This window comes from Euprymna scolopes, chromosome 30, assembly GCF_053919585.1.
Source record: "Euprymna scolopes isolate OS-2025 chromosome 30, ASM5391958v1, whole genome shotgun sequence".
Classification (NCBI taxonomy): Eukaryota; Metazoa; Mollusca; class Cephalopoda; order Sepiida; family Sepiolidae; genus Euprymna; species Euprymna scolopes.
The window spans coordinates 89,888,497-89,911,365 of record NC_136511.1 but is presented as its reverse complement, the minus strand read 5'-3'; the positions used below and the strand labels follow the sequence as shown (position 1 = coordinate 89,911,365).

At 30.8% G+C, this 22,869-nt stretch overlaps 2 protein-coding genes across 3 annotated transcripts in view; one reads left to right on the top strand and one right to left on the bottom strand.

Annotated features, from left to right (window-relative positions):
• LOC145254887 (uncharacterized) overlaps positions 1-22,869 on the bottom strand; it is a 176,743-nt gene that overhangs the window by 123,363 nt on the left and 30,511 nt on the right. Inside the window, exon 2 of one of the 2 annotated variants that reach the window (XM_080113801.1) lies at positions 15,861-19,608. The exons of the other annotated variant lie outside the window; for it this stretch is intronic. Within the exon in view, the coding sequence (XP_079969927.1) occupies positions 19,388-19,608 (221 nt within the window). The 3' untranslated portion in view covers positions 15,861-19,387. Of the gene's footprint in view, positions 1-15,860; positions 19,609-22,869 lie in introns of those variants that run through there. 2 annotated transcript variants of the gene reach the window in all.
• Positions 14,444-22,869, top strand: part of LOC145254886 (uncharacterized) — a 49,604-nt gene continuing 41,178 nt past the window's right edge. The window contains exon 1 of the mRNA XM_080113800.1: positions 14,444-14,553. The gene's annotated coding sequence lies outside the window, so the exon portion shown is untranslated. The remainder of the gene's footprint in view (positions 14,554-22,869) is intronic.

The window sequence follows — 22,869 nt, the reverse complement described above, 5'->3', positions numbered from 1 at the left end:
ACATCTGTGTTCTCTTTAATTTCCATTATCTTACACTTCTTGGACACAAACTGGTCATCCTCTCTCAATCTACCATTAATTTCACTGTACTTCTTATTCGTCCAGTGCTTACAAATACCAAATAAATGAGTTTGACCTGATTCACTGCTTCAGCAGGGATATTTTCTTTTTTTGTAGCTTTAAACACTACAACCACTGATCACCACTTTGGTCCTGGTAACGTTCTCTCTGAGAACTTTACTTTCATAGCATTCCTTCAGCTTTTCATTTAACAAGTAGTTCTTCTATTGTTTCACATACTAAATCTCTACAAGCTCTCTTCCAGCCTTTAGGAAACTCACTGGACAACACTTTCGGCACAAAGGAAAATCAATGAATGCGAAAGTCGTAGTCCCAGTTTAACATTAACGCTAAAAACAGATCTTGATCTCAATAACCTTATTGAGCAAGCAAACAAAAATATTGAAAGCAAGGATTAGTGTTTTCCTTCTTCTTACATGATATTGATCAGAAAAGAAAGAATTAATCTTATGATAATTCTGGTTTTGCCGTGACTTTTTTACCTGGGTGTGTTAGAAATTGTTTAAAAAATGTATCAAGTGTTCTAAGAATATATATGTTGTGAATGAAAAATTTATATTTGTAATATAAAGCAAATTACAATAAGACATATTGAAATAATTCAGTTTGATTCTAAATTCAAATGCATTCAAACAAATGACGGGCATTTTTACTTAACAGGGCCTGTATAAAATCAGTGTTGGCTATTTTATATCCTTTATTTTAATTTTGGTGATCATATAATTGGGTAAAAACATTTAGCTTAAGATGGAACACTGCTGCCACATTTTATTGCTTTGAAAGAGTGCAAAATCGACTTGGCAATCTAGTGGAGAATAATCTTTTCTCTTTTCTTTACTATATCATTGGCAAGTGCTCTTCATTCTTCAAATAACTTTCCTTTCTTCATCTCGTGTGTCTAACATCAAACAAAATTTTAATGAATTTCTTTGCACGCACTCCCCATTTGCAAACTATATTACTAATACGAACATTTGCCAATGAAATGTGAACGAATGCCAATCATTAACCAAATTAATCGAATTGTATTCATTCCATTCCATCACTTTCAATCCTCTCATAATCTTCTTCATCATTCAACTGCAAATTCATTAGCTCACTTTTAGCCTTGGTAAAGTGATGACTCATAAGTAAAATAAAACTCCAGCTTGTTTTACTAAGAAATAAACTTGTAAAGATGTCATCTCACGATTTGTTAGAAACGCTTCCAAAATCATTTCATTTTACACAATCTGTTAAAAACTACAGCAATTGATGAGAAAATTCGTTCACTGAAGAAACAATATAACCGAAAGGTCAAGCAACAATTGAATCTTCTTCCTACTCAATACACGTCAACTGATGGGAAATTGAAACCTATTGCTATTCTTTAATACTATCAATTATCTAGTGGTTAGTCTTTCAACAATGACAACACAGTCTTCGGTTGAATAGACGTTTTGTTCTTTACCTGAGGTTAGAAGGGCAACTTTTCAATGCACCATTGTTCAAAGATATTTTTAATGTTTTCAGCTGTTTGCATCAGTGGACGTAAAGGTTATTTAATAGTTCGTGTTATTAAACAATAAATGTTTTTGGAGTGTAAAATATCCTAAAGAAATATACGTTTCAACCAAAGGGCTCACTTTAGCCTTCTTTAGACAGTTACTGGCAATAGATAAAAGTCCACATTGCACAAGTCAGTAACTATAGTGAATGCTGACTAATTTTGTTGCGTTGGCTAAACTTGGCACAGTATTTTCTAACTTCTAATATATATTTTTTTATATAATGAGAAAGAATTGTAGGAAATTAAAATAACGTTTAGAGAAACATGGTCACATTTTGAAAACAGTATTTCACAAGTTTAATTTGAAAATTTAGAAAAGCGAATATTGTTACATAATTTTTATTAAATGATTAAAATCATTTTTTCTGATAATTTTGTTGTTCAAACAACTTATTCATGAAATAAGACTTGTTTGTTTTTCTTTTTATTTTGTGATCTTAACTCGAGGGATCTGCATCTCATGGATAGGGAAAAGGCACACGTCCAATGTTGATGACGATTACCGAAAATTATGAATCGATGTGAGTTGCATGATTAATGCGAATTTTGAATAAAGAAATTTGGTCACATTTTTAAGACCTTATTTCAAAAGTTTAATTTGAAAATTTCGAAAATATATAGCATTATTCAGTTTTCTAAAATTTCATATATAAATGACATTTTGTTAATACAAAATAATAAAAGTCATTTTTAGTGAAATTCAATCAAAATTTTATAATTGGAAAATAAATATTTGGCGGTCTTGTGTACGGCTAGGTTTATTGGAATGTCAAAATATAATTAGGAGAAATTTTTTAAAAACACAAATGATAATCCCTTTTAATTAAGGAACGAGAGTGAAGGATAAATAAAAACACAGCCGGTGGCCATTGTCATTTAAAACTGCTAACAAATTCTATTGATTAAATATTTATTTGTGCCTTTTCCAACCTCATTTCAGTTTTTATTGCTATCTTTCAAACTGGTATTAACATAAAAAGAACTCACCAATTAAAAATAAATGATAAACTTGTGATAAATCTTTTTTTCTTTTTCAGTGGAAAATCTCTGACAAGCAAGCTGTTGTGTCCATGAATAAAATTAATAATGTTAGATTTTTTTTTACTCGTCAATAATTTATAAAATAACAAATTATCAAAATGAAGATGGCCGAAAAACGTTAAAAGATTTACATAAAACTTCGTATTTTATACACGTTATAAAGTTATTATGAACGTTTACTTTATTGCCGTCCTATTCTTAATAATTTGTTTTAAATGTCAAATTTAAAAAAACAACCTTTTATGATATATATCCGAAATATCAGGAGTTTATGCTTTTGAATTTTTGAGCTGAGAATTGATAACTGTATTATTTGGACTACTGTGCTATTTTCACAATGTTTCGGTCAAATTTTGCCGGACACTTTATTCACTATGCCACACGTCCTTACGGGAGGTAAAATTCAGTTGTGTGTTACGCTCTTCTGGAGGTTGAAGGTTCAATCCTCAGTGTAGGCAACACTCAAAAGATAATTGCGACTTACTTAGGATTTTTATCCAGTCATGGCTGACGACACAAGAGCATGCTAACCTCATGGATTACATAAAGGGTTCAGTTCAAAATTCCATGCAGATTTCAGTTCGACAAGATACATCTGAAGAAGTTCGGAGGTTACATCAACCGAAACGCTGTAAAAATAACATTCAAGATGAATGCACTAATCCGAATAATTCAAATAATACAAATCAAGAAGTATTTAGCAGGCTGAAAGCAGGTTCGAAGTATTTCATTCGAATAACGGTAACAAAGAGGAACACGCGATGGTCACTTAAATTTCAACAATATTATCTTTTTATTGTCAAAATTTCACAATGATAGCAATCATGGATCAGACATTTTAGTGCTTATACAAAGAGAGGTGACAGATCGATTAAAAAAAAATATTTTCTTTTTAAGCAAAAACAATATTGCTTACTTTGTCATGTCGAAAAATATAAAATTAAAAAAATTTATCAAGTAGAACAATTGCTCTGTTGTTTTTAGTTAAAAATGTCTATATGGCTTAAACATGTTGGCTGCCATTACGATATAATCTAAAATATGCTTTCCGAGTTATGTCCCCCGTTTCTGCATTCTTCGTAGTCTATTCTAAAACATTTACGATTAATGCAATTTTCCCCAATTTTCTGTAAAAATTACTTTTAACTATAAATAACTTTGTACTCGATGAATTTTCGTAATTTTTGAAAATATTATTTTCAAAATGATAATTAAATAATATTGTTTTTGCTTAAAAGGACACATTTTAAAAAAATCGCTCTGTCGCCACTCTTTGTATAAGGACCGACATTTTAATCGGCCTGTAGTAATCACTATGCCTGGCCGGAATAAATGCCCGACAGGAACATTTCACAGCGATCACCACTTCGAAACACCCACACGTATGAAAACGCGTAGGTACATGATGTTGTGAAGCGAGTACCGCACACATAAAACAAAAGGAAATATGTTATTGTTACGCTCCCTCGCATATAAATACAGTAAACAGGTTAGAACGTTCGAGAAAGCCTGTATATAAAGATTAACCGCCAAAATTTAAGCAATTCCGCAAGTAACCATCACTGCTGCCCGTGGTCATCGCAGACACCGGACTTTGTCTATTTAGACGTAAAACAGCATCGCCAAGGATGCCACAGAACAGCGAAAGTTTTCTCTTCAATTTCTCCGTTTCATCACATGCCGAGGAGATTCCATCTGTGGGAGACATTAAAACCCCCGTCATGAATTTACGCACAACAAGCATGAACTTTAATACCCGGCGGGGAAAATTTCCACATCGAGCGAGGATTTAAATTTCCTTTTAAACAATTTTGTCTCATGACATGAACGCGCGCGCACACACACGCATTCGCTTATGTGATTCATGAAATGTTCTTCTCAAAAATAGCTACATAGGCTTTAAGCCGCATGTGGCACTCTTTATCATAAAAAATGAGTAATTTCAAACTTCGTGCTAATCTCATAAAATCCTCACTTCATTAATCCTTCATTATGAACCTTGCACACAAGAAAACACTTATGTTAGAACGATTTAAATTAATATTCTTAACACCTCAATAAATGTCGTTTATTTCATGCTAATACTGCAATTTCGTGTTCTTTGTCGGGTGTCATCTTTTTCTGAATTTACTTTGATTTCTTTATGGTGGGATGTAAGTTGGTAACTCTTACTATGGATTGACGACCCTGCTAAATTTAACTTTAATGGTTCCGCTAAAATACATTTCTAAAAATCAATCTTATAAATTGGTAACTCCACCGTAAATTCGAAAACACATTCTATAGATTGGTGACCTCTCGACTTGCATGCTATAGACCAAAGAATGGTTGATTTGTGCTAATTATTTAAAATGATTTTGAACTCTTGAAACTGACGAATAAAAAGTAATTTCTGGTTTTAATTAAAAATTAAAGTCAAAAGTCAAATATTATGGTTTAAGTTTGTTACTAAACGAAAAAGAAAACATTAATTTTCTCATACGGCCTTGTCATATAAAAGCTATTAGTAATTAATCTTCGCTAGCATGTTTCGCTAAAATAGCTCCGTGAAAATGACAGAAATCGAATAAAAATCAAACATGAAAATTTAATTATGACATTTAAAAAATAATATGTTATGGTTTATTAAAAACTGGATGAAAACATAATTTAGACGAATGAAAAAATGAAATAATGCAAGATTGGATTATTATCCCTTAAGATGTAAATTGTATAACTTGACTTGCAGTAAGACGAAAGAAAGCAAAATAGATTACTGTCATTTTAGGCAACGCCTTTCCTCCTCTGCTCTCTCTTCTTCGTTCATTATTTTCTTTCTATTTCATTAATTACTCTTCACCAACGCAGGTTATTTGCAAAAATACCATGAGAAAAACAAGGCCGACAAGCTAAACATAAAACAAGGAGTTCGCGCTAAAGTGTTAATCATGATTTTTGGATGAATTAGAACGCAATGCGAGTTAACTAATCAGGTTTTGATCTTCTCCAGTGAACTAAAAGTAACAGCTGGTTCAACCAAAATTGCGTGTTCAGTTGACAACGTTACGACTAAATACAACGATGGAGAGAAAGAGTTTCAACAAGACTAATCCAATTGCTACCCTGCTAAGATTAGCACGAATGCATACTTTCCAACTGACACATTCATAACATTAAACACCTTGAAATCGTTGCAATACAGTAAAATTCAAAATTGTAACGAATACATATTTTGTTTTACTTTATTTTAAGCAGTTGACATTGTAAATATAAAAACAAGTGATCCCAAATCATCATCGTCATTATCATCATCGTTATTTGATTAAAAATTATATGATTTTGTGGTAGTATGCATACAAAATCACTGTTTTCTTTCACACTTTGATACAAACTCTCTCTCTCTCTCTCTCTCTCATATATATATATATATATATATATATATATATATATATATATATATATATATATATATATATATATATATATATATATATATCATTTAAAAAATTCACCATATCTGTCTATCTGTCTGCCTGTCTCTATTTTTTCAAACTGTATCTCCTCCAAACGGAAGGTTGCAGACTGACGTAAAGCGAGTCATATGATTGCATTTTTTGTGGACCGTGATTTATGGGTCTTTATCCAGTTAAAATAGTTGCTAACAGAAATGGTCGAAGCAGTTTCCGATTTGAAAGGTATATTTTAAGAGGAAAGGGTGTCAACTATTTTTTAAAAGAGCTAAAGTATATTTTTTAATCTCATTTATAAAATTCACTATGTCTGTTTGTCTCCATTTTTTTTCAAACTGTATTTCTATGACACGTAAAGTCGCAGAGTGGCGCGGGACGAGTCAAATGATCTCATTTTTGTGCGTGTTTCTTTTATGGTTCTTAATCCAGTTAAAATAGTTGCTAACAGAAATGGTCGAAGCAGTTTACGATTTAAAAGCCATATTTTTTCGAAGGGAGGGGGTCAACTATTTTTAACGGGCTAAAATATATTTTTAATCTAATCCTAACCATAACCTAAGCCTTTCTCATGACTTACAAATTGTAAAATGCTTTGACTATTTCTGGGACTGATTCAGAATTCTCCATCAATATTTTCGATTGACTCTGTTCTGTAAATACTGAAATCGTTCGGCTATTCATTTATCAAGTATCTTTTTCCTTTTTTTAGCTATTAGAAAGCCAGTTTTGTTTGCGAATATATTTTCAATAAATTGTTAATTCCTATTTAATCACGTAAATTATAGTAAAACTAAAAATAAAAACGTTTATTACTTTAACCATGTGTTAGTACAAAAAACATTGATTGAATAAAAGTGGCAATACGCCATATTTACTCATTGTAATCTAATTTATAAAACACAATATGTCTGTTTGTCTCCATACGGCAACTCGTCTAAGACGTAAAGTCACAGAGCGGTGTAAGGCAGTTCAAATGATTGCATTTTTTGTGGAGCGTTTATTTTATGGGGTTTTAGCGGGTAAAAATAAAATAGCTGCTAAGGTGTTAAAGTACAGAAAACTGGAATTTGGCAGACGTACGTTCTCTTGTACACATGTGGAAACATATATACATTTACGACTAATGCTGAAGTGCTTTAAGTTTGGGTTCTGATTTCGATTCTAGCTGATGGCACCAAAGTCTCATATATATATATATATATATATATATATATATATATATATATATATATATATATATATATATATATATATATATATATATATATATATACTTTTGAAATCACTACTATATATTGAGTGCAACATAATATATAATAATCGATAGAGAATTGATTCTTTAATGATGCATACAAAATCAGCATAAATTTAAAATATATTTAAGCATATTTTACGACCAGTCAACGCCGGGCACCTCCTGCTCGTATCATTTGTAAAATAATTATTCATGAATGTGCATGGTTGGTACTTAATGACATTCGAAACTGTGATCATAGTTAATGTAATCCGACGCATTACCAATCTTATCAAAATTACTGGCAACCATTTTTATTTCCTCTTACAAAGATTAAATTAAAATATAATTATACTAAACCATATATCTAGAATCCTTATTCTAATTTTAATTAAAATCATGTAATTATTTTAATTCTGGAAAATGTCTACAATTTAAGTATTAAGCTTAAGAAGAAATTAAAATTCAGTGAATATTGCTTGAATAACTATAGAAATGATTCAATGCAAATTTATTTCTTTGAACAAGAACCTTTAAAATACTCTAAAGAAACTGAAATTTGGGGAATATTTATCAGTATTAAGAGTTTAAGAACTATTGTTAAAATTCGGCTCAGTATATTTAAATAGAAATACAATAAAAATAAAAATGTACTATAAATTTACTAAATATATATATATATATTTATATATATTCTCATGAAAAGTTGACTTCTGTAATGTTTATATGCATTTATTAGGTTTTTTTTTACAACAAAAGTTGTTTATTTCTAACACACGCACGCAAGTATGTAATGACGTAAGCATTAAATGAACCTGATGCTGTGTAAAGTAATATGTCTCTTAGTGACGCTATAATTTTAGTAACCGTTCGTTTATAAAGCATAGAGTTGGATTCCAGATTATGGGAATTATCAGAGTGCAGCCAACCAGAATAGATGGAGAAAGGTAAAGAAGCCGTTATGAAGCGGAAACTGTGAAGATTATGTTAGGTCTATGTATTTTTTTAGCCAGTTACGGACGGTGAAAGTGTAGAATTTGTTCCGGTGACAACTGAGAGTAGTGGTAGGAATATTTAGGGAAAAAAGGGATTTCTTTCTTTAAAGATGTTGTAGTTGTGATGGTGTTGCTCATAGGATGCAATGTAGCATTTTATTATCATGACTGAATCTGTCTAAAATGGTGTTCGGCAGCTGCATAAGATATCCTAGATGTATTGAATTTGCATGTGGCATCCTACGATACTTCGATCCAGAGGGGAATTTCTGTAGTCATTTGATGATGTAATTTTATAAATATATGTGATGTGTGTGTGTTTCACTTAAGAAGCAGATGTTGTAAACATACAGATTCGTCAAAGGTCAAAGGTCATTGTAGGCAATTTTCAGAATTTAACTGACAGCAGAGCACACACTTTGAATTTAAATGAGCAAAGTAAAATTCATGTTTGGCAAAAGGTCAAACTGTAAGCAACAAATTACATCAATAAATACAAAAGAACTGATAGATATGATTGGGAGGGCGTTTGGATTAAGAGCAAACAGGCAAAATGAAAAATGTCTGATCGGCTATAAACCAAATGCAGATTCAACTTAGTCAACCGGCCTGGAATTTCATCAAATGAAATCATTGGCAAACAATCAAAGCCAAATAAGAAATTAAAAATATGTATTCGGCGTTGCTTGGGAATGAATTAGGACTCTGTGAACTATTGCTTTCAGTTTTGAACTTTGTACCTTTTATAATTGTTCAATTTTCAACTTATAAATAAAATCATATTTACTATTTATAAGTGTCTGGCAAAAAATGCAGACTCCATGATATTGTATAAACACCTAGTACAAAATTAATATCATCATATTTTTTAATGCAAGAAAAGTTGTGCTTGATCTTGATACAGGGTTTTGTTTTACATTGCATCTACATATAATGATAAAACAAAGCAAGATAGGTGATGAAATTCTGTTTCAAGGATGTGGCAAAGCTCTCCAAAGTATTCAGAAAACCTAACTTGGCCTTAGAAAACTAAAGGGATCAATTGGATTTCAAGCGCCTCAAGTTGAATAACGTTCAAACCGCTTTTAAACTTTTACAAAACATATACTGCACTTTCATCTTAGACAAAAGGCCAAGAAAAAAATAATGTGTTATGGTTAAGCATTTTTAAATGAAGCCAAAAAAAAATCGCATTAATTTAATCTACTAGAATTATGAACTCTTTAAACTCTAGTATATATTGAATATTAAAATTCTTTTTAATATCAACAAGTAAAGCAAAATGAATTGTTTTGAATGATTAAAATAATTTCAAACGTTTAATTCATGCATTTATTTTTTATATCCGCTTAAATTTGAAATCATGTTTTGAAACATGACATGATTATAAATCACACAAAATCTATCATTATTTTGTTAAGTTCATTTTTTAATAATAATAATAATAATAATAATAATAATAATAATAATAATAATAATAATAATAATAATAATAAATCAGAAAAACAACTGGGAACAAGCGGACCGACAAAACCTGGATGGGAAATAAGACTAGAAACCCAAATACACAAACATAAAAAAGAAACCAAAATGATCAACAGGAAGAAAGCAATGTGGAAAAAAAGGAATATTGGAAATGTAACTGACAGGGAGAGGCTAAACAAGAAACATGAAGAACTGGACCAAAAAATAAAAGCAAAAGAAGCGAGATTAAGACGATATAGATATAAAGCTGAACAATGCAAACAAAACAGAACATTTGAAACCAACGAACGCCAATTCTACTAAAATGTGAACGGAGGAAAAACAAAAATAGAACAACCAAATCCGACGGACACAAAACTCTACTGGAGTAACATCTGGGAAGAGCGACGAGAACACAATAGAAATGCCGAATGGCTGAAAGACATGAAAGAAGAGTTACAACAAATCGAAGAAGGAATAGTGAATGAAATCAGCAAGGAAACCCTAAAGAAAACCATAGGAAAAATGGCAAACTGGAGAGCACCAGGGCACGACGGGATACATGCATACTGGTTCAAAAAATTCACAACCTTACACGAAAGGCTAGCCCAAAACCTAAGAAGCTGTATACAGGAAGCAAACGTGCCAGACTGGATGACAAAAGGTAGAACCACACTGCTACAGAAGGACATGGAGAAAGGAACCGTTCCTAGCAACTATATGCCAATTACGTGCCTACCCACCATGTGGAAGATACTGACAGCACAACTGAGGGAACAAATCTACCACTCACTGAATAACCGTGGACTCATCCCCGAGGAACAGAAAGGATGCCAAAAAGGAAAAAGAGGAACACATGATCTGCTATATGTTGATCAAAAGATCCTAAAAGGAAGAGGAAAAATTTAGCCATGGCATGGATTGACTACAAAAAAGCGTGCAACAGGATCCCCCAAGCATGGATAATAGAATGCCTAAAAATGTATAAAATACCAAGTGGGATCACCAATTTAATAGAAAATGCAATGAAAACATGGAGACTGGATTTGACAGCTGATGGACAACACATAACAGAAATTAAAATACAAAGAGGCATCTTCCAAGGAGACTCATTATCACCATTACTGTTCATCATAGCCATGATGCCCTTGAATAGTATTCTGAGAAAGTGCCAAGCCGGATACAAGTTCCCCAATACAGAGGAGAAAATGAACAACCTGATGTACATGGACGATCTGAAACTTTTTGTAAGGACTGAAAAGGAGCTAGAGACACTAATTAACACTACAAGAATCTTCAGCCAAGATATCCAAATGGAATTTGGAATGGAAAAGTGCACACAACTAGTTATAAAAAAAGGGAAAACTGGAAACGACAGAAGGCATGGAATTACCCAACCAAACAGAAATGAGGGCACTACGGGGAACAAGACGACTATAAATATTTGGGAATTTTGGAAGCGGACACCATCAGAGCAACAGAAATGAAAGAGAAAATTGGAAAGGAATACCTCAGGAGAACAAGAAAACTCCTGGAAACTAAATTATATAGCAGAAACCTAATAAAAGGTATAAATACATGGGCAGTATCGCTAGTAAGATACTCTGGACCGTTTATAGGATGGACAAAAGAAGAACTGAGACAACTCGACCAGAAAACCAGGAAACTCATGACCATGCATAACGCACTACACCCAAAGGACGATATTGACAGACTCTACATGAAAAGGAAAGGCAGCGGGAGAGGACTGATCTGTATAGAAGACTGTGTGAAGGATACGCAAAAAAGAACTAGAAAAATACATAATGTAAAACATTGAAAGGATAACTATAGCAGCGAGAGACACTGAAAAAAACAACAAAACAGAAAACAGAGAGACAAACGACAAAACGAGAAAAGAGAAATGGGAAGAGAAACAACTCCACGGAAGATTCATAAGAATGACAAAAGATGAGAATAACAAAAACACCTGGACATGGATGCGAAAAGGACATATAAACCAAGAAACTGAATCTCTAATAACTGCAGCACAAGATAACTCGATAAGAACCAACTATATCAAAGAAAGGATCCATAAAACACAAGAAAACAGCAAATGCAGACTCTGTGGACAAAGAGACGAAACGATAAACTGCCCCAAAAGGAATACAAAAACAGGCATGACCAAGTGGGGAGGGCGGTGCACTGGGAATTGTGCAAACGGCTGCATTTTGAGCGTACAGATAAATGGTACAAGCATAAACCCACAACAGCACTCGAAAACGAGAAGCACAAAATCCTATGGGACATGGACATACAGACGGATAAACCCATCCAAGCAAGAAGACCAGATGTCGTAATAATTAACAAGAAAGAGAAATCCTGTCAAATCATAGACTTTGCTGTCCCAGCTGACCACAGAGTGAGTATGAAAGAAAAGGAGAAACGAAGCAAATACACAGAGCTAGCCAGAGAGTTAAAAGGGATTTGGATGATGAAGAAAATCAAAATAATACCGATAATAGTAGGAACACTAGGAACAATTCCGAAAAACCTGGAAAAAAAAATGGCAGAAATTGGAATCAGAGGAATGGCTTGAAAAATACAATGCCTAACGATAAGGAAAATGGCTGAAATATTAAGGAAACCCTCGAATGCGGAGAATAACACAAGACAATATAATGAAGAAGCGTTACAGGGAATGAAGAACACCGAAGCTGCAGATCTACATGTTCTACACCCCCATCATACATCCCTCCATTGTTTCACCACCGTTCCCCACAATAAAAAAGTGATTGATACCAAAGAGCCGAGAAAGGTCAAGGAGGATGGAAAGACCGAGGAGAGAGCACTGACCAGACCTCTGCTGGACAAGTGCGAAGAGAACTGGGATCTTGGGGAAGCTTAGTGCCACCCAAATTCCAGTCTAAACCAATGGCTACTGCCAGCGAGAAATCAATGGTAAGAGGCTGTTGCGATGATGCAAATTTATTTGCAAATGCTGTCGAAGAAGGAGGAGAGAGCTGGACGTCTGGGGAGACTTGTTGTCACTCAGCTTCCAGAGAACACCACAGGTCTCCAATCAGATCGTTTGTTGACTTGTGTGAAAGCTCCATGTGAGCCAATAATAATAATAAAGAAGTAAAGGCACTTATTATTTTTAGTTATGCAAAAACAATGTCTCAATACGAGAGGCCACAGATTCTGAATTTCCGATTGAAATTAAAGTCGAATAAATACTGCTAATGGTTGTGACCCTATGAGTTACAGGTGTATCTAGTAGAATCATAATTTCTCACCTGATGAGTGTTTTGTTTAGTTATAAATATTAATTACATTTACAATCAAATTTCTACAGTAACACTAGGATTGAATATAATAAATGTCACTTATTATTTCGCTCTAATTTATGCAAGAAAAAAAGAAGATAAAATATGAGAATGTTTTACTAAATATTTAAAAGTGAAAGCTATGTCAATAATTTAAAAAAATTTTTCAGTTTTATCAAGATCTGTTATTTTTTGGTTATTTTTTTTCATTTTTACAAGAAATCAGTTTACAGTGTTTTTTTTTCTGCAAGCGAAGCACCAAATGTAGTATTGAAATAACAGAATATTTGTATCACTTCACCTTTTGATTTCTGAAAGATTTTACTCAGTGATTAAAAGATACATTAAAAAAATGAGAACTTCCTATTTTACTCATAACGAAAATAGCAGCAAAAAATCTACCTGCTTTTTTCTTTTTATCTGATCATCACGTAAATTCTATTTAATTAGTGACATAAAACACAGTCAGTGAACACAAACACCTAAAACAATAAAAAATGGTTCTTGGATTTACTTTTGAAAGTCTTGCAACTCTCACTTGCCTTTATTTTTGTCCTGTAATTCTTGCATTCCATGAACGAAGTTCTGAGCAAGCGAGAATAATTGCTATTTTCTAGGTTTTTTAAGTTGTTGGTTTGTAGAGATGTGCAATCCTCATTATTCATCATCATTCAACTGTCAATCTCATTCAATCATAATGATGACTCATAAATAAATAATCTACCTACCTCATTCAATCATAATGATGACTCATTAGTAAAAACAAAAAACAAAAAAATGACATGTCTGAAAATGAACATGACTGAATACTTGTCTCAGGATCCAATAAAAAATATTGAACTTTTTAATAAACCCAGGAGTTCACACTTGCAGATATTTCAATGCATTTTTGGATATAGATATGGGAGAAAGGAGTAAAAATACTTAGTACTCAACTGAATTGTGTGGCTGACACGAGTGCTCAATGGAAAAACTTTCAGGTTTTTCCATTGTAAAAATAGTATTGAGTAATTTTACCACGGTTTTAATTTCATTCAGTTCAAAGTTTAAAGTATTTTAGTGTTTAATACTTTCTTATGACCTGTTTATATGTCATTTTGTGACTTTTATGAGCAAGTGTATCATCCTTATAGTTGCATCTAATTCACAACTTTAAATACATGTTCGTTTCAGACAGCTTGCTTGCTTTCCCTTCTCTTTTTCTTATGTATATGTATAGTATTTAAAGTTGTAATATAGATGCAACCATATATATATTATAATAATAATAATAATAATAATAATAATAATAATAATAATAATAATAATAATAATTATTATTGTTATTATTATTATTATTATTATTATTATTATTATTATTATTATTATTATTATTATTATTAAGAAGAAGAAGAAGAAGAAGAAGCTCTGGAACTTTGGAACAATATCAATTGTAAGTTCTAAATCCTTTTGTTCTCTCAAACTCATCTCTTGTATGTTCCTGCATTCTTTGCTCGTTGTTATCTACTCTTTATTCATGTCTCTATATTCTTAAGAAGCCCATGATAGTGTGTTTTTTTGTATTATCTCTCACCATATTTTGCATAAATAAATATTATCATTTTAAAGACGTAACTTTCATTGATTTTCTGTTCTTTCATAAAATATTTTACCGTCTATCTCTCCTTATTTTATAGATGTCTTAAGATAGAGTGTCACTCCCTTTGTTCATCATACGCTGTTTTATTATTCTGTTTGATGGACAAAGCATGCTCATAACAAATGATACTTGATATCTTTTTGCTAAATACTACACATTGCGAAATCAGGATCAGTGGAGCATTTCAGAAAAAAAAACAAAACAAAAAAAAAAACAGTGTCCCATTCCTACATCTTATTGTAGTAGCCAATTAAATCTGAGCTTTTAGGTCGCCACCAAATACGGTCGATCTATTTATTTCTATATAAACCAAAAAAAATGAATTGCTAAACAAACTGATTTTTGAACATGATCAGACATAACTTGCAGAAAAGAGCAATACTGAATAAAAAGTAATTTCAAATGTGAAATGAACGAAGCAGAATATCAGAAGTTTTAATGCAAAACTGATTGATCTGCAATGTCCACAATCAGAAAATAATTTCATATGCAAATAACATATATATTTTATTCATTGCTAAGTAACCAGGGTTTGCATTCGCGTGATTGACCTGGTGAATTAAAATCCTTGCAATTCTTCTGTTGTAATCATTTTCACACTAACACGTATAAATATTTTTTTATCTGATTTTTTATCATTATTTTGCTTTGTGTTTGTGATTTTTATGTTTTATGTCAAATAAATCTTTTCACGATCATTTAATATCGTTTGCAAATGTTTCATTGCACACGAGTTGTTTTACTGATATGATCGTTACAAATGATGCACTAGCGATCGTCATTTATTAAGGCAAAAAACTATCTGAGGAGAAAGGTTAGTGAGATAGATTGTCAGTTCAATGATGCTGAATATTGTGAGAGGATTGAAAATAATGAATGGAATGAACAAATTGATAATTTATAAGGACAGTCATGACTATTTGCTGACATTGGAAGTGAAGATGACCAAGTTGTAGTCTGTAGAGAAGCAATTTTATGGCAATGTGTTTCACAGGTGGATAGTTTCTGGAAATAAACTTTGTTCATGGAAATTTTACATAGGTACACGGAGGAATAAGGGAAAGTTCATTGCAACTGTGTTAATGAAACAAGTTATTACTGTGATTGTCTTATAAAGAAAAAAAAACATATATTGGGAGTACAAACCTTTCCAAAAATTATGAACACATGCAATAGATTGCAACAGAATTTGAACCCGGCATCGTTAATTTCAAAAACCAAGTACGCTTCCCTGCTAATTCTGGACATTCTCATACAAAATGTTACAAAATGAACTTGTGTCTTCATCCATTGTTTAAATTGTAGGATTATTTTGTGCAAATCAACACTCAACAAATATGAGACATTCCTGAACATGAAAAGGCATGAACCCATATTTCCATTTAACTAAAAAAATGTTTATAATATGCACCAAAAAAATTATTTAATAAGATTCTATAATTGTGAAATGATTAGACTAATCTTTCACAATTACAAAATCTATTCGTATTATTTGGATTCATCAGACTACTGTTCTCATCTTGAGTGTGATTTTCACAATGTTTCGATCGATGTAACCTCGGACCTTCTTCAGGTGTATCTTGTCAAACTCGGGAATGTTTCTGTTGAACTCAGGAATTTAGACAGAATTTCAAACGGAACCTTTTATTTACTTTACGAAGAGTAGTATGCTCTTGTTCCTTCAGTCTTAACTGGATGGAGGTTCTTCGCGATTGCAAAGATTATTGAAAGAGGTGGAGAGTGCTGGAAATTCAAGGAGATTTGCTGTCACTTAGACTCCAGAGAACACCAGTTATTTTCAGTGAGTTTTAACCATCATCATCATCATCATCATTAATAATAATAATCTATATATCTATAAAAGTAAAATTGTCTGTGTGTGCATGCGTGTGTGTCTGTGTGTCTGTGTACATTTTCCTACCAAATTACTCTGTCAATTTTCAGTCTACAGACTCGAGATTTGATATAAGGGATATTGAGATTTGGAAAAATCTTTTTAATCGGTTTTCGACCAGAAATTTGGCTGTCAAGGGGTCAAAGTTCAATGATTTGACCTTTGAAAACTCTACCAAACTCCTCCGCCAATTTTGGGTCAAAACACTTAAAAAGGAATTCAGATGTGGTCCAAGCTTTTTAATCAGTTTTTGGACGAAAATTTGGCTGGCAAGAGGTCAAAGTTTACAGAGTTAACCTTTGCAAACTCTACCAAACTCCTCCGCCAATTTTGGGTCTAAACACTTGAAATTTTAAATGTAGGTTACCTGGATATGAGTCAAACTTTTTAACATATATATACATATGCACATAAAGTTATAAACAGTACATAGAGCTGAGCAAATCCGGGCTGAACTGCTACGTTAATAACACAAAATATGTGATAAAATATACATTCGTTCTGTGATCGAGTTATGCTTAAAATGTTTTATTTGTTCTGAGTTGTAGTTAATTGAATAATTCACTCATCTTTTTCTTATCTTTTTCTATCGTCCTCTCTCACGGTTGATTTAATCATTCTCTAATATTTATTTATATCATTGTAAGCATTTAAAAAAAGAGTTACCTTTTCTTTGCAACTAATTTACAAAGTGAATTCGTTGTTGGTTGGTTGTTTTTGTTTTACAGCATATCAACCCTTTTCATGTCATTTAATGCCGCGAATCCAGTGATTTGGAAGAGAAAGCTTTTAATAGAATATATTTGTTTTTTTCAAGTCAGTTTCTATTTAAACCATAGTTGGGACCCTAACAGGTACTAGCACTCTGGGTCAACACTCCCCAAAGCCTGCAAGCTGGGGCCTCACCATTCCAGGATCAGTGAATTCCTACACACTGTAAATGGGTATATAAATTAAATAGCAAAATTATAGGTCATCCATAATTATCTCTGGTCAACAACAAATTTGTTGTCTGCGTTTCGCAGTTGATTTAGGACGAATATGATGCGCTGAATCCAACAATCATATTGATTTTGCTCAATCAGGTCAAGTTTTTGAGCTATGACCACATGTCGTTTTTTACGTTTTTGTTCCCATGTATGCAGATGTGGTGCATTTTAGAAGAAGTTTGTGGGGGTAAAATCACGGCTACCAAGAGAGTGGGCCAGAGAACATGACAGCATGACGTCATTACCAAATCAACATGTAGGTAAAGAAAGTTTCCAGTGTTTAACCACGTGGCTATAAAAATATTTTTTGTTGCCTTAGATTGTGCATGTTTTTTATTCCCCTAAAGAGAAAAAACAATTCTCCATTTGGATGGTTATATAAATGCAATTATTATAATAATTGCACATTGGGATAATTTTAATCTAACAAAATATAACAATAAGTGAATTATTTTTGAAATTTTTTACCTATCCAAGGAAGTTAAATATTTCATTTTATTTATTTTTTTAAACTGTAAAACAAACAAGTTTTATATAAGAATATTTTTCAGTCCGTTCTGTAAATAATAAATAAAACTTTTCATTGAGTATTTCCACATATTTTAAAGTTTTAAAGTTAGAAGCATTTTTAAAGACAGTTTTTTTTTTTAAACGATCGATGAATTCAATATTTTAGCACCGGGCGTAATTTATTTCTTTGAAATATATTTAAAACTTAAAAGTTTTTGTTTGTTTGTTTTATAACATTTTAGCTGTAAATAATTTACATGACTGAAATGGGAAATGAAATAGGAAATATTCTCTCCCGAAACATACGAACACAAATTCATCTTAAAAATTCAGTTTTAATTAAAGTTTTGATATGAACTAAAAATAAAGAGTACCTTAAATTTTAGTTAACATATTTTCTTGTGTTTATCCTATGAATAAATATTGTTTGGTATTTGTGCCGTGGTACTTACCGGGCTGAAATAATAACGTTATTTAGAAAGCCATTTTTAATCGGGGTGGGTGCTTTCTAACTATTCTGCACTTTCACCTTACAATTTAATGAAAAAAAAGATATCATAAAATCTAACTTGAAAATCCTATCTAAAATATAGAGTGGTGCGTACACTGCACAAGCACCATTATTATTATTATTATTATTATTATTATTATTATTATTATTATTAACACAACAATAATAATAAAAAAGGTACTTCATGGGGAACGTGGACCCAGCATGAATGGGTTTTAATTAAATGCTTGCTCTTAAAAAGCACATCGTAAAAGTTTTTCACGAAAGCTTTTTTGAAGGTACTATTTGAGGCAAAAAAAAGACTAAAAACATTATTTGAATATGTATGAAAAAATAAATGTAACAGAAAATAATAATGTGGAAAATATGATATAATAATAAAATTAAAATAAAATGAAAATAGGATAAAAACAAGCACAAAGTAAAAGTATGAATCAAATTTAATTAAAGAAATTTTAAAAATTAAAAAAATAAAATACACGCTTGATTACAAAAAAAAGTGTATGAGATATATGCGAAGAAAGTGAAAAGAAAACTCTGGGAGCAACCATTAAATTAAAACCCGTTTATGCAGGGTTCACGTTCCCCATGAAGTGTCAAAAACACTGTAGATGATATTGACTGGTGCCACACAGTTGTGAAGGGTCAGGGAGGATAGAAAGTCTGAGATGGGAGAGTACTTACCAGATCTCCACTGGAAGTGTGCAGTTCAAATCTGGTACCTTAAGGAAGCATTTTGTCACCCAAACTCCAGGAAGCACCAATGGTCAATGCCAGTGGTAAATCAATGGAAAACAGCTGTTGTGATAACGTGTAATCATCTGCACTAGTGGTCAAGAGATGGAGAACATTGGAAATCTGGGGAGACTTGTCACATGGTCTCCAGTGAATACCACAGGTTACTGCCAGTGAGCGATCACTAATGATGACCTGTGAGACAACTCCTAGTGAGTGAAATAATAATAATGTCCTATAATAACAATAACGACAATAAAAAAAAAAAATAGAAAATAAATAAAATAAAAGTTTATGATAGTCTTGAAAAAACTATAAATAAATCTAACTAAAACGAAATTCTCTATACCAGTCAGGAAAGAACGCCTTGTGGAAGATGTGACACAAGGTCGAGAAAGTGAGATTTGAAAAGTCTTTAGGTTGCTGGTTGTACACACCTCATTTTCCTAACATTGTATGACGCATTTCTTTGTGAGAGGAAGATAATTCACGGATACATGAAAACAAAATGACGTCATAAAAATTCTTAGACACAAATGCTTGCTTATAGTAAAAAAGACCAAGGAAAAGAAAAGGAAAACGCTACAATTCATAAACGTGTCAGATGTTCAGTTTTTTTTTTTTAACAAAAACGTTTATTTTACCAAAAAATTTGATCCTTATAAACATTTTTTTAAATGTTCTACGTGTTTACATATCGAATTCTATAACATACTGACATGTATATAGAAGACAGGATGTAACATTATATATATATATATATATATATATATATATATATATATATATATATATATATATATATATATATATATATATAACTACTTCATTTACTCACATAAAATTAATATACGAAAGTATAGATTTATGCGTAAACTTTAAGTATTTACTTCAAAAGTGCTCAATACGTAGGTAGAGCTAGCCGGAGGGATCCTAGAGTGGATGAAACGCCAAATATTCAGTGTAGCTTAATCGCCAATATATATATATATATATATATATATATATATATATATATATATATATATATATATATATATATATATATAGAGAGAGAGAGAGAGAGAGAGAGAGAGAGAGATGGATATATATATATATATAAAGAGAGAGATGGATATATATATATATATATATAAAGATATATATATATATATATATATATATATATATAAAGAGAGAGATGGAGAGGGAGAGAGAGCGATAATCTCTCTCTATATATATATATAATATATATATATATATATATATATATATATATATATATATATATATATATATATATATCGTCATACGAATATAATATCTTTTCATATGAAACAGTTCATATGAAGTTTCCAGAAAGAAAAGGGGTATATTTGTATCACTGACACTAGCACAAACATTACCACCAACTTTCAAAACATCCCTTTCGCATCTCTGAAGAAGAGACACTATGTTATGCCGAAATATCATAGCCACGCAATATGGCTTATTGCACGTAAAAAAAGATTTTCTAGTTATTATGTAGATATTTTCCTTCTATTTTATACGCATATATGTGTGTGTGTTTACATATACATACATATGTAAATATATATGTACATTTCTAGTATAGGTATTTATTTATATATACATATACCTTTCTTACAAGGCAAAAAAATGGTTAAACAATTTTTTTTATAAACTTTAAAAATTAAGGTGATTTAATTTGGAATTTATCAATTTTCAAAGTTGACTTTTATAAATGTTACAATGTAAAATATAAAAATTGAATTTAAATTGAATGTAAAAATTATCTTGAATTTACATTATGTTATGTTCATTTTGTTGCATTTAAGAATCTTTAAGTTGTATCTATTATTTTACAATTAATGATGTAGATATATAATTTTGAAGTAAAATATTTTAAATGTAGATATATGTATATATACATATATACATACATATGTATATAATATAAAATATATATCTATGTAATATGTAACATATGTAAATAATATAAAATATATATCTAATATGCACACACACACACACACACACACACATATATATATTATACATATTATTTATATATACATATATACTTTTATATATATATACTTGACTACTTGTGACCCCTTGGGTCAGTATATGTTAGAGCTAGCTATGAAATAGTGAGTGTACAGAATTAATGCATAAAAGTGAAAGTGAGTATAGAGAATGAATGTAAAAACGTGCAAAAATTTGAATGCATGCGCGTGCGAAAACAAACATGGCGACCAGTGAAAACAATACGAAATACATTGGATAATACAGGGCTTAACATCATTACTCTAAGATCAAATGAAAAATCCTTTATATAAGAGGGATGTAATCCGTTGAAAACATTGGAAAAAGACGAAAAGAAAAAATACAATGAAGATGTGTGCATTGTACAGGTCCATCCTAGTTTTTTAATTGTTTTTTTTATTTTGTATGTGTGTGTGTGTGTGTGTTAACAGCCTTAAAAATATCGGGAACTAATAATTACTATTTAGTGGTAAGACCTTTTCCAAGCAAATATTTAAAAATAAGTTCCCATCACACACACACACACACACACACACACACACACACACACACACACACACACACACACACACACACACACACACGTATTGAAATGTTTTACGTATTTTTAAAATGTTTGGAACTTTTAGACTCACACCACCCACTTTTAGACTCACACCACTTCGTTTCCTTTTTTGCTGCCCACACCCCAACTTTAAAAAATGCTAATTATTACATGTCTCGTTTACAGCTACATGGCCAATAAGTGGGTACTCATTTTATGTTAAATTTATATAGGAAGTGATAAGTGATCCCCACTCTAAACTGCTAAATTTATATTATTTTTTAAAAAAAATCCCTTACTTTTATATTATTTTTAAAAGCCATTGAAAAAAAAATCGATTAGTTTTAATGAGGTAAACTGTGCTGTGGTAAGTAGTAAAAAAATACGAAATATTTTGTTTTAATATAAATTGATCAAAATTTTTTTTTTTTAATATATAAATTGATCAAAATTTTTTTTTTTTTAATATATAAATTGATCAAAATTTTTTTTTTTTTAATATATAAATTGATCAAAATTTTTTTTTTTTAATATATAAATTGATCAAAATTTTTTTTTTTTAATATATAAATTGATCAAAATTTTTTTTTTTTAATATATAAAGTGATCAAAATTTTTTTTTTAATATATAAATTGATCAAAATTTTTTTTTTTAATATATAAATTGATCAAAATTTTTTTTTTAATATATAAATTGATCAAAATTTTTTTTTTAATATATAAATTGATCAAAATTTTTTTTTAATATATAAATTGATCCAAAATTTTTTTTTGATATATAAATTGATCAAAATTTTTTTTTTAATATATAAATTGATCAAAATTTTTTTTTAATATATAAATTGATCAAAATTTTTTTTTTTAATATATAAATTGATCCAAAATTTTTTTTTTTGAT